This window comes from Penaeus vannamei, chromosome 12 (assembly GCF_042767895.1).
Source record: "Penaeus vannamei isolate JL-2024 chromosome 12, ASM4276789v1, whole genome shotgun sequence".
Taxonomy (NCBI): domain Eukaryota; kingdom Metazoa; phylum Arthropoda; class Malacostraca; order Decapoda; family Penaeidae; genus Penaeus; species Penaeus vannamei.
The window spans coordinates 33676833-33689332 of record NC_091560.1 but is presented as its reverse complement, the minus strand read 5'-3'; the positions used below and the strand labels follow the sequence as shown (position 1 = coordinate 33689332).

Here is a 12500-nt window from a genome sequence, read left to right as displayed (position 1 = left end):
CTATTTATATATACATATATATATATATATATATATATATATATATATATATATATATATATATATATATATATATACATATAATATATAGATAGATATAGATATACAGTGTCAATACGTGTCAAACAATACATCCACGCATCTCCGGCAGCGTCATGCAGCGGGGTTCATGACAATACGTGTGGAGATTTTAGGCAGATATCGCCTCGTGTTGAATCCCTGCAAGGCCGGTTTTATAGGCCTATAAAGTCCTCGTTTAGAATGTGGATCGTTATATGCACGAGTTCCTGTTTTATGGTCCTTGGCTTGCATTGTTATTGGGTGGGGGTGGGGGGGTAGGGAGGGGCGAGGCCAAGGGGAAGGGGTGGAAGGAGGGTGGTTAATGGGGGAAGGGAATAGGGGGCGTGGCCAATGGGGGAAGGGGGAGAAGGGGGTGTGGCTAATGGGGGAGGGGTGGAGGGGTGGAAGGAGGGAGGGCAATGGGGGGAGGGGAGAAGGGGGCGTGGCCAATGGGGGAGGGGGAGATGGGGGTGTGGCCAAAGAAGAGGGGGTGGAGGCTTTATTACGCATTCAGACACAGTTGCTACAGAGACTTCGCGAGTTAAGAGAGAGGAGAATAAAGATGAATGGATAGGATGAACGAAAGGGAGATGAAGGAAATTCTTAAATCGGAGAGAAAAGAGAAAAAAGGTAAAGAGAATATTAAAACAAGTGTGTTAAATTGCCAAGCGTCTCCCAATTTATTTCTTGTTTTGTGATACTATTTCTAAATCCAAGTGATATAAAAAATATAACAGTTCTCAATACAACCACGTTATTCGTAGATACATACATACAAACAGACACACATACAGATATGCCCAGATATACATATATACATATGAACTTATGTGTGAGCGTGTGCGTGCAGATTTGATTTTTTTATTTATTTGATTATTTATTTATTTACACATTTGGTTTTATGAAATTTGAAGACACATTTGTTTTAGCTTTATTTACCGCCCGGGATAACTGCACAAGCGTGGGCAAGCTGTGGTACATTTGATGCATGGGCATAGCATTACATAGTAGTATTACATTGGAAATTTAAGCTATAGCATTATGTTAATCTGTACTATATCAGTTGAAAGAGAAGAATCATTTATAGTTAAATGTGGGTTGTAAGATCCGTAGACTTTTGTATCAATTGCCCCGCCAGTAGACACCTGCAAGCACATTAGGTTCCGAAACTATTTTAATGTTAAATCCGAATCTTATATCATATCTATCTATCTGTCTATCTTTATGTATACAGTTTATACATTTGTGATTTTATATATATATATATATTTATATATATGATATGTATATATATAAATATGTATGTATGTATAAAGGTATGTATGCACACACACACACACACACACACACACACACACACACACACACACACACACACACACACACACACACACACACACACACACACACACACACACACACACACACACGCACACACACACACACACACACACACACACACACACACACACACACACACACACACATGTATATGTGTGTATGTGTGAGTATATATATGCATATATGGATATATATACACTAAAATGTGTAATGACAATACAGTTGCGCTCTCTGTATATTCGTTATATTGTCGGAAAAAAAAATTATGACAAAGAAAAAAAGAAATGCAATATATAATACAGAAAAATACAGTGGATGGCAGAAAATACAACAAAAAGGACATCAGTCTAAAATAATCACACATTCCTGCGTCAAAAAAGTCGTGTGCATGCAACCCTCATGATTAATATTTCAGGTAGTCACTCCCCGCGACATTTCCCCCTCGTCTCCCCTCTCCTGCCCTTTCTTCACCTCCCTCGCCTCCCCTCCTCTTGCTTCCATTCTCTCTGCTTCCCCTCTCCTTCTCTTTCTTCGTTTTCCCTCTCCTGTCCTCTGCTTTCCTCGTATCCCCTCTCCTTCTTCACCTCCCCCGCCTCCGCTCTCCTTCTCTTTCTTCTCTTCTCTCTGCTTCCCCTTTCCCTCCCTTTTTTCGTTTCCCCTCTCCTGTCCTCTGCTTTCCTCGCATCCCTTTTCCTTCCCTAGCCTTCCCTCTCTCTCTTTCGCTTCCCCTCACCTTCCCCTTCTTTCCCTCTCCTTCCCTCTTTGGCCTTCCTCGCCCCTCTTCGCTTCTCATCTCCTTCCCTCTTTTTTTCTTTCTCCTCTCCTTCCCTTTCTCCCTCCCCTTCTTCCCTCCCCTCTCCTTCCCTCCTTCCCTCCCCTTTCCTTCCCTCCTTCCCTCCCCTCTCCTTCCCTCCTTTCCTTTCTCCCTCCTCCCCGCCTCTCTCCGCTCCCGAGGGATCCCACATAATCTGCAAAGGCGGAATCGCGGCGTAAAAAGCTGAGTGATGAGCCACGCAGTTGACGTTCGGTCGGTCGTTCGCTGGGTCGTTTGGTCGTTCGGTTGGTCGGTCGTTCGCTGGGTCGTTTGGTCGTTCGGTTGGTCGGTCGTTCGCTGGGTCGTTTGGTCGTTCGGTTGGTCGGTCGTTCGCTGGGTCGTTTGGTCGTTCGGTTGGTCGGGCGTTCAGTCAGTCGGTCGTTCGTTGGGTCGTTTGGTCGTTCGCTGGGTCGGTCGTTCAGTCAGTCGGTCGTTCAGTCGGTTGGTCGGTTATTTGGTCGTTCATTCGCTCTGTTGGTTGGTCGGTTATTTGGTCGTTCAGTTAGTAGTTCGTTCGTTCGGTCGGTTCGTCGATTATTTGCTCGTTCGTTCGTTCGTTTGAACGATAAAGGTACTTTAAGGCAGAAATAATCTTTGATGTAGATAAAGATTCTTCAGTATAAAAATAAAGATTCTTAAAGATGAAGATCGAGATATTTAAAATACAGAAATAAAGATTCCTAGAGAATAAGATAAAGATAAGGATTCTTAAAGGTGAAGATTCTTAAAGTTAGATAAAAAAAAAAAGATTCTTAAAGACCCCGCGAGTCCAAGGAGGGCGATGCATAAGTATTTGAACGTCTCTCCAGGCGACACGTGGCCCCGGAATCGACAGAGATAAAGAGGAGACGGCGCCCTCTAAACCCTCCACGCGCTTACCTGTAATTACCTTAATTAATGCGTAATTAACTCCGCAGCGTATCGTTAGGATCCCGATGCCCGCATGAACGCACCGCCGCACAGCCTCTGTCACATGCAGATGGAAGCGGTTAATTAGACAGGGAGACGCGGGAGAAATATTATTACTTTTTTTAGGGCATAATAAGCAGGATTGTTGAGTTGAAGCTTTCAGGAGGAATGTCCTCTCTCCTCCCCTCACCTCCCTTCCCCCTCTTCCCCTCTCCTTCCCTTTTTTCCGCCCTTCCTCGCCTCTCCTTGCTTCTCATCTCCTTCCCTCGCTTCCTCTATCCTTTCCTCTTTCCCTTCCCTTCTTTCTCCTTTCCCCTCTTCTTACCTTTCCTCTTTCTCCTTTTCCCTCTTCTTCCCTTTCCTCTTTCCCCTCTCCTTCCCACTTTTCCTCCCCTCTCCTTCTATTTTTCCCTCCCCTCTCCTTCCCTCTTTCCCTCTCCTCTCCTCTCTTTCCCTCTGATGTAATTGCACGTATTTCTGCATAATTCGTGTGGTAAGAAGAAATAACCAGGTGAAGCAATGGTCAGGCGTATATGCATATGTATATGTATGTGTGAAGATACGTATGTGACAAACGTATAAGGTTTCAGCGGGAAGATGGCTTCGGAGATTATTTTATGTTTGTGAGTGTTTGTGAGTTTTGGTCTCCGTGCTTGTGGTGTAGGTTTAGGAAGAGAGAAGCAGCTGAGTGTATGTATATCAGAAATTTAATCATATTGGAATATAGTACTTATAATCATGCTATTCCTTTATATATATGGTCATAACTGAATGTCTTTATACTCATCATCTCTCTCAGTAGAGAGGCCTTTGTTTACATCACGAGTAGGAGATCGCGGCTGATGCGCTGTGCACGTTATCTAAGATTAAAGCATCCTGGACACAAGTTAGGTCTTTCTAATGAACCTATGTGATATGTGAACGTACACTGAGTAGGTGGTGTATGAAAAGGAAGGGAACCACAATGAGATATGGAATTAGAACGTGAGATATAAGCGGCATGTGTTCTCATCGTTTCATCTTATCCTTGATTTTATTTTTTGGATGGCCAATATGTCGTAGGTAAGCAGTGTTCAGTATATTTGGTACGTGGAAGAATGGATTTCACATGATGTGCCTCTGTGTTGCTTTATTATTCATTTCATTGCAGCAGGACAAGATTGGACTCCGCTGAATATGAGCTCATAACCATGCCATCGTTTAGTGTAATAGTTATTATCATTTGAAATGTCCTGTTACTGTTCGTTAATGTTTGTTTTGCGATTAAAATGCCCTCTTTGCCCTTCCAGGATGACATGATCCCACGGCAGAGTCAAGAATGGAATGTTACCAAAATGGCGGGACGTCGTCGTTACAGCTGTCCGCCCCCTCCCTGCCCCCACCGCTGACGCGCACCTCCCAGCCCTCCAGCAGCCCCTCCTCCCGCCTCTCCTCGCCCCACGATCCTTCCCAGCGGCTCTCGCCCCAGGACGCTGGCTCGCCCCTGTCGTTCCGCGAGATCCCGCGCTGCCCCTCGAGCCATGAGCCGTCTCCCCGCCTGTCGCCGCAGCGGGGCGCCGCGCGCCTCTCCTTCCACGAGGGCGCGCCCATTAGGCTGTCGTCCCACGAGGGCGGCCCTCGCGTGTCCCCTCGGGAGTACTCGTCGCGCCTGTCGCACGAGTCGCTCCCCCGCCTGTCGCCCCACGAGCCGGTAGCTCGCCACCTGCCTTATGCGCCGGGGACCCTCCACCTGTCCCCCCACGAGCACGGGCGCCGCCTGTCCCCTCACGAAGGGCCGTCTCGCATGTCCCCGCAGGAACAGCACGCACACCGGATGTCGCCCCACGACCCCGCCTCGCACGTGTCGCCCCAGGAGCACGTGCCCCGGATGGCCTCCCAGGAGCACATACATCGAATGTCGCCCCAGGAGCACGCACACCGCGCGTCGCCCCGGGACTCGGCGTCCTCCCGCCTGTCGTCGCACGAGTCGTCGCCGCGCCAGTCGCCCCGGGACCAAAGCCCGCGCTCGTCCTTGCACGAGGCGGGCCCCCTCCTCCCCCCCCACGAGCCCCTGCCGCGCCGGCTGTCCCGCGAGTCGGTGTCGCAGCTGCTGATCCACGAGCCGCTGCCCCGCATCGCGTCGCACGAGTGCGTCCCGCGCGTGGCGTCCCGCGAGTCCCCGGCCGGCGTGGCGCCCCACGAGCCCCGCTGCGGCCTCGTCCACTCGTCCAGCCGCTCCTCCGCCGCCCACCCCTCGTCGGAGGGCCTCGCCAACCACCAGGCGACGCCGCACGCCAGCCCCGAGTCGCCCAGGCTCTCGCGGCGGGAGACCGACCTGTCCCTCAACCACGTCCGGCTGCAGGAGACGTACATCAACGTGGAGACTCTGGAGGAGCGGGAGGCCGAGAAGCAGCTCTCGCAGGCGTGGAAGAGGAAGCGGAGACGGTCAGTAGAGGCCACCATACCCGAGTACCTGAAGTCAGCGCCGCTCAAGCGCGTCACTCACCAGCTGGAGGAGAGCGTCCTCCTCAACTTCATCACGACCATCACGGAGGCAGTCCTCACCTGCGTCATCAGCGTGCCTCTCAGCCTCGCCCTGCTCCTGGCGCTGCCCTTCGCCGTCGTGGCCAAGGCCCTGGGCGCCCTGTGCCAGGCCTCCGGCTGCCGCGGCTGCAAGACCTGTCACCACGAGTATCTAGCGCCGCACGACGCACAGTTCCTCTTGCAAGACATTGATAATCATTCGGTGATCCACAGCGTCCTCATCATTGATGCGTCGATGAACCTGAAGCGCATCAAGCAGCTCCTGGCGTCCCGGGTGGTCGAGGCCAAGAACGGCGCCGGCGGACTCATGTACCCGCGCCTCACGCAGATGGTGACGCAGGTGCCGGGGGGGCCCGCCTGGGTGCAGGACCACAACTTCAACCTGCACAACCATGTGTTCTCGGGCCCCTCCATCACCACGGAGGAAGCCCTCCAGAAGTACGTCAGTTCCCTCCTGTCGCAGCCGCTGCCGCCCTCGCGGCCGCTGTGGGAGGTCATCGTCCTGCACGACTACGGGCGGAGCCACGACACGGTGCTGGTGTGCCGCCTCCACCAGTGCATCTCCGACGGCATGTCGCTGGTGCGCGTGCTGTGCCAGTCGCTCTCCGACAACCAGATCATGCACATCCCGCAGAAGCCTCACTTCGGCGGCATGACCTACGGCATGAACCTGATCAAGGCTGCGCTGGTAGGGCCGCTGACGGCGCTCACGTGGCTGTGGTGGTGGCGGCCGGAGCTCAACCCCCTCACGGTGAAGCGAGGGGCGGCCAAGCCACGCCCACGCATCGCCCGGAGCGGCAGGGCGTCGTGCTGCGGCTGTAACCGCGAGATCGCGTCCAGCAGCTCGAGCGACGGCGGCGCCTACACCGTGTGGGGCGAGGACGGCGGTGACGGCCAGCTGGTGCTGTGGTCGGCCGGCGTCTCCATGAACCGCGTGGTGCGCATCAAGCAGGTCACCAGGACGTGTCTCAACGACGTGCTCCTGGCCGCGCTCTCGGGGGCGCTCAGGGTCACCATGCAGCGGCAGGGCGTGCTGCACCCGCCGGACCTCAAGGTACGTGCTCCGCCGGCCTCACATGACAATGTAGGCCTACATAGCCAACATAATGATCTCTGAGAATGGTATTGCATTCGGCTCGAACAAAGAAAACGGAAATTGATACTCATCATATTCAAAGCCTTAAAAACAGCAAACGTATTGTTTCAGAATCAGTTGTGTATATATATAAAATCCCTCCCTCTGTTCTACAAAAGAGTTTATCATGAAACCGTTATAATACACTCACTCATGGTTCGACGCGGAGATGGGGGTGGGGAGGAGTCTGGGGAGAGAGGGAAGAGGGAGGGGAGAGGGAGGGGGGGCTGAGAGGGGAGGAGGCGGAGGAGGATCCCAGGTAGAGAGGGAAGAGGGGGACTGAGAGGGGAGAGGGAGGGGGGGCTGAGAGGGGAGGGGGGAGAGGGAAGACAGGGATCTGAGAGCTCTTCTTTGGCGCAGGTTCTGAATGGGCTTTGTACCTCCTGCATGGCGATTCTTTATTGTTATTGAATACTGGAACCGGGAGATAAGAATAAGGAATGCGGGAGAGAAGGCAGGGAGGAGAGAAAGGAGAGGAAGAGAAAACTTTCTTGGGCAATGTTCTCTTCTTTCTTTTCTTTACCTTTCTTTTACGCCTTCCTCCTCCTCCTCCGTGGTTTGCTCCTTCCTTCCCTCCCACTTGTTTGATGCGTTTTTTTTTACCTCTTCCTGTTCCCCTTCTTTCTCTCTCCCCCGACTTCTATTTTCTCTGTTTCTGCTCCTCCTTCTCCCTCCCCCCTCCCCCCCTTCCACCATCCTCTACCACTACTTTCTCCTCCTCCTCTTCTTCTTTTCTTCTTCTTCTTCTTCTTCTTCTCCTCCCCCTCCTCCTCCTCCTCCTCCTCCTCCTCCTCCTCCTCCTCTTCCTCATCCCGCTCCTCCTTCTCCTCCTCCTCCTCCTCCCTCCTCCTCCCTCCTCCTCCTCCTCTTACTTCCTTTACTTCCTCATCATTTCCTTCTTCCACCTCCGCCTCCTCCACTTTTCCTCCACCTCAGCATAATCCCGACGATCCTTCTAAGCGGGTTCCTCGAGAGCCTTCCTTTAACCTGTTTCTTTCTTTTCCTTTTTTTTTTCTTCATTTCGTATCCGCTTTGTTTGTTTGCTTCTCCACCTCCTTTCTTCCTTTCCTGCCTTTCTTGAGGTCCTGCATCGCACTGACTTTGTTTTTTATTTTGTTTTTCTCTTTTATTTTGTATCCCATTTTTTGTTTATTCGTTTCATCCACTTTTTCTCTTCCTTCTTTCCTTCCTTCCTTCCTCCCTTCTTTCCATCCCTCATTCCTTCATTCTTCCTGCATTGCACGAACTCCATTTCCTCTTCCTCCTTTACCTCCACCTCTCCTCCACTTCTCGTTCATCTCCACCTTTTTCTCCTCCACTTCCCCACTACCCATCTCCTCCTCCTCCTTCTCTTTCCACTTTTCTACCTCTCCTTCACCTCCTTCCTCCTCCTCCTCCTCCTCCTCCTCCTCCTCCTCCTCCTCCTCCTCCTCCTCCTCCTTCAAGAGGAAGGGAGAAGGAGAAGGGAGGAGGAAGGGGAAGAGTAAAAGGAAAAGGAAGAGTAGAAGAAAGATAAGAAGGAGAGGGAGAAGGAGAAAGAGTAAGGGAGGAGGGGGGAAGGTGAAAGGGAGGGAGGAAGATAGGTAGGTAGACGGGAAGAGGGAGAAGGAAGGAGGAAGCAAGGAAAAGGAAGAGGAAGAGGAGGAAGAAACCGATGGAGGGGAAGGTGAGGGGCAAATGAAACATGGAGAACGAAGGAGAATGAAGGAAAATGAATGGATAAGAAGGGACGTGTGATGGAATTTGATGATTAAGGGACTAAGAAATAGCGAAAACTCACGCGAAGATAATCTAAAAAAAGACAGAAATTGAGATTGAGAGTATAAGTAAATATTAGTGTGAGGGAGAGAGGGAGAGAGGAGAGAGAGAGGAGAGAGAGAGAGAGAGGAGAGAGAGAGAGAGAGGAGAGAGAGAGAGAGAGGAGAGAGAGAGAGAGAGGAGAGAGAGAGAGAGAGGAGAGAGAGAGAGAGAGGAGAGAGAGAGAGAGAGAGAGAGAGAGAGAGAGAGAGAGAGAGAGAGAGAGAGAGAGAGAGAGAGAGAGAGAGGGAGAGAGAGAGAGAGAGAGAGAGAGAGGAGAGAGAGAGAGGGAGAGAGAGAGAGAGAGAGAGAGAGAGAGAGAGAGAGAGAGAGAGAGAGAGAGGGAGAGGGAGAGGAGAGAGAGAGAGGGAGAGAGAGAGAGAGAGAGAGAGAGAGAGAGAGAGAGAGAGAGAGAGAGAGAGAGAGAGAGAGAGAGAGAGAGAGAGAGAGAGAGAGAGAGAGAGAGAGAGAGAGAGAAAGAAAGAGAGAGAAAGAGAGAGAGAAATAGAGATATTGAGATAGATAGAGAGAGAGAGATAAAGGGGAAAGAGAATTACAACGTACGCCTTAACAGTAACCGTTCCACCAACAATAGCAAGAGCTTAACTGTACTTAGCCGGTCTCGCGAAACTTCGAACATATACACCGTAAAGTAACTTATCCTAAAATACCTCAAGGACCGTGCTTAGCATAACATATAACTCGGTCGTAAGCTTAACGTAACTCTACGTCACGCGATTCAATTTAAAAATTAACTTAACCCAACGGAACCACAGCTTTAACCCTTGAAACTTGGGGAAACTTACGAATCCGTGACGCGGTGTCTTTCCCTCCGAGCGCTGTCTCATATCCCCCCATCCCTCCTTTCTTCCCCCCTTCTTCCCATCCTCCTTCCCCTTCTTCCCATCCTCCTTCCCCTTCTCCTCCCCTCCCCTTCTTCCCATCCTCCTTCCCCTTGTCCTCCCCTCCCTTTCTTCCTATCCTCCATCCCCTTCTCATTCCCTTCCTCGCCTTCCCCCTCTTCCATCCTCCTCCCCTCTCCTTCTTCCCATCCGCCTTCCCTCCCCTTCTTCCCATCCTCCTCACCTCCCCTTCTCCTCCCCTTCCTCCGTCCTCCTCCGTCCTCCTCCGTCCTCCTCCCTTCCTCCGTCCTCCTCTCCCCTCTTCCATCCTCCATCCCCCTCTTCTCCTCCCCCTTCCTCCTCCATCCTCCTCCATCCTCCCCTTCTCCCTCCACCACCCCCACCTTCCACCTCCGCCGCCGGGAACCGTTAAAGAGGTGATCGCCGTTATATGTCGTTGAAAAAAAGAGCATCGTATATTATTGGGTTTATCAAGACAGCGCGTAATGGCGGACTTTCCCCCCCCCCCCCCGCTCCCTCGTATGATGTGATGTGATTATTTTTGTGTGTATGTAATGCGGGGCGGTTCTGGTTGGTTCGAGGCGGTTCGAGAAGGATCTTGGGCGGTTCCGGGGTTGTGCTGGTTCGGGAGAGGTTCTGTTCGATTCGAGGCAGCTCTAAGAATATGCGAGTGGTTCTTGATAGGTTCCGGATGGTTCCGGGCGGTTCAGGGTGCTTGTAGGCGGTTCTAGGCAGTTCCAGGTATAGTTCTGGAGGTTTCCGGGCGGTTCTAGGACGGTTCACTGTAGATCCGGGCGTATTCTTCGGCGATTCACTACAGATCTGGGCGGTTCTAGGACGGTTCATTACTGATCCGGGCGGTTCTAGGACGGTTCACTGCAGATCCGGAGATGTGCTGGTTCGTGAGAGGTTCTGTTCGATTTGAGACAGTCCTAAGAGTATCTGAGTGGTTCTTGATGGGTCCCAGATGGTTCCGGGCGGTTCAAGGTGCTTGTAGGCGGTTCTGGGCAGTTGCAGGTACAGTTCTGGAGGTTTCCGGGCGGTTCAAGGTGCTTGTAGGCGGTTCTGGGCAGTTGCAGGTACAGTTCTGGAGGTTTCCGGGCGGTTCTTGGGCAGTTCACTGCAAATCCGGGCGGTTCATTGAAGATACTGGCGGTTCTAGGACGGTTCACTGCAGATCTGGGCGGTTCACTGCAAATCCGGGCGGTTCATTGAAGATACTGGCGGTTCTAGGACGGTTCACTGCAGATCTGGGCGGTTCACTGCAAATCCGGGCGGTAACCTGAAGATACGGGCGGTTCACTGCAGATCCGGGTGGTTTTTGGGCGATTCTATAGGCTGTCGACCTTGAAAGCGGCGGGGAAAATATATATTGGAGAAGGAACATTTGATAAGAATGGGTGTGAGCCGATAAGAAAAAAAGAGAAGAACGAAGAAAGGAAGATAAGAAACGAAAGAGAAACGACAAGAAAAGAAAAGAAAAAGGAAGAATCGAACGCGAGAGAAAAAATGAGAACCGATAAGAGAAAACGAAGAGCTAAGATAAGAAGGAAAAAAAGATAAGCATAAATAAAAGAAGAATGGAACGAGAGAGAAAAAAAAAATGTGATATGAAGAGATAAAAAGGACAGAAGAGTCGATGGAGAGAGAAATTGGGAGATAAGAATAGGTAAAAAAAAAGATAATCGAACATAAGTTTACGAAGGAAGCATCAGTGGGACAAAAAAGAGAAAAAAACAGTGATTTTTTATTTGTTTATTTTTATTTATTTATTTTATTTTATTATTATTATTATTTTTTTTTTGAGGGGGAGGGTATTTTCTTCTCGTAAGGCGTGGGAGTCGGGCGGGGGGGGGGGGACAAAATGGCTAGGTTATCGGCCGAAAAAAAACAACACAAGGTCGGTTCAAGTTCGGTTAATTGAACCGATAATGATAAATGAACGAACTCGGTGATGTTGCTCGGGCGATGTGCTATAAGGCGCCGGCGGAAAAGGAGAGGATAACGGATGGGAGAGAGAGAAAAAGGGAGAGATTGGTAGACAAAGGGAGAGAAAGAGACAGAGGCGGGTAAGTAAGTAGGTGGGCAGGCAGGCAGACAGACAGGAAGGCAGGAAGGCTGACAGACAGGCAGGAGGATAGGCAAACAGGCAGACAGACAGGCAGGCTGGATGGCAGACACACAGACAGACAGAGAGGCAGGCAGGCAGGCTGGGTGGCAGACAGACATGCAGGCAGACAGACAGATAAACACAGGCATGCACGAAGACAGACAGACAGACAGACATTCAGACGAACGCCCAGGAAGTCGGACAGGCTGACAGAAAGAAGGAAACAGCAACAGACCGAGAAAGAAGTGGCATGGAGCGAGGAATATTCGAAGCCTTATTCAAAATTCCGTATGAATCTAAATCCAATTGGAGGGAAGGAGAAGGTGGGAGTGAGAGAGAGAGTGTGAGAAGAGAGAGAGAGAGAGAGCGAGAGAGAGAGAGAATGAGTGAATGAGTGAGAAGAGAGAGAGAAAGAGTGAGAGTGAGTGTGTGTGTGCGAGAAAGAGAGAGAGTGAGAGTATGTGTGTGGGTGTGTGTGTGTGTGTGTGTGGATGTGTGTGTTTGTGTGTGTGTGAGAGAGAGAGAGAGAGAGACTGAGTTATTGAGTGACTGAGTGAGGGACAGAGAGTGAGAGTGAGACTGAGAGTGAAAAAGAGAGAGAGGAAGAGAAAACGAAAGGGGACCTGCCACAGAGGAAGAGTACTACGGCATGAGAGTCCGATAAACATCAGCTGTTGGGTCTGGCTCCTCCTGACGATGCTTGAGGGCGTCTGTGGTTTCGAGGTTTTTATTTAACTTCCGTCGGAGGTTTTATCCCTGGCCTGTCTGTCTGTCTCTTTGTCTTTTTTTTTCTCTTTCTGCCTTTCTATCTTTGTCTTTCTCGGTTTTCTTTTTCTTTTTCATTTTTTTCTTTCTCTTTCTCTCTTTCCATCTCTCACTTTCTCTCTCTCTCTCTCTCTCTCTCTCTCTCTCTCTCTCTCTCTCTCTCTCTCTCTCTCTCTCTCTCTC

General features: G+C 50.7%; 1 protein-coding gene across 4 annotated transcripts in view; it reads left to right on the top strand.

The window, feature by feature from the left end:
* Window positions 1–12500, top strand: part of LOC113804499 (uncharacterized) — a 374340-nt gene that overhangs the window by 194250 nt on the left and 167590 nt on the right. For all 4 annotated transcript variants that reach the window (XM_070128236.1, XM_070128238.1, XM_070128237.1 and 1 more), the window contains one exon: window positions 4414–6701. In XM_070128236.1, coding sequence (XP_069984337.1) covers window positions 4443–6701 — 2259 coding nt within the window. In that variant the 5' untranslated portion in view covers window positions 4414–4442. The remainder of the gene's footprint in view (window positions 1–4413; window positions 6702–12500) is intronic.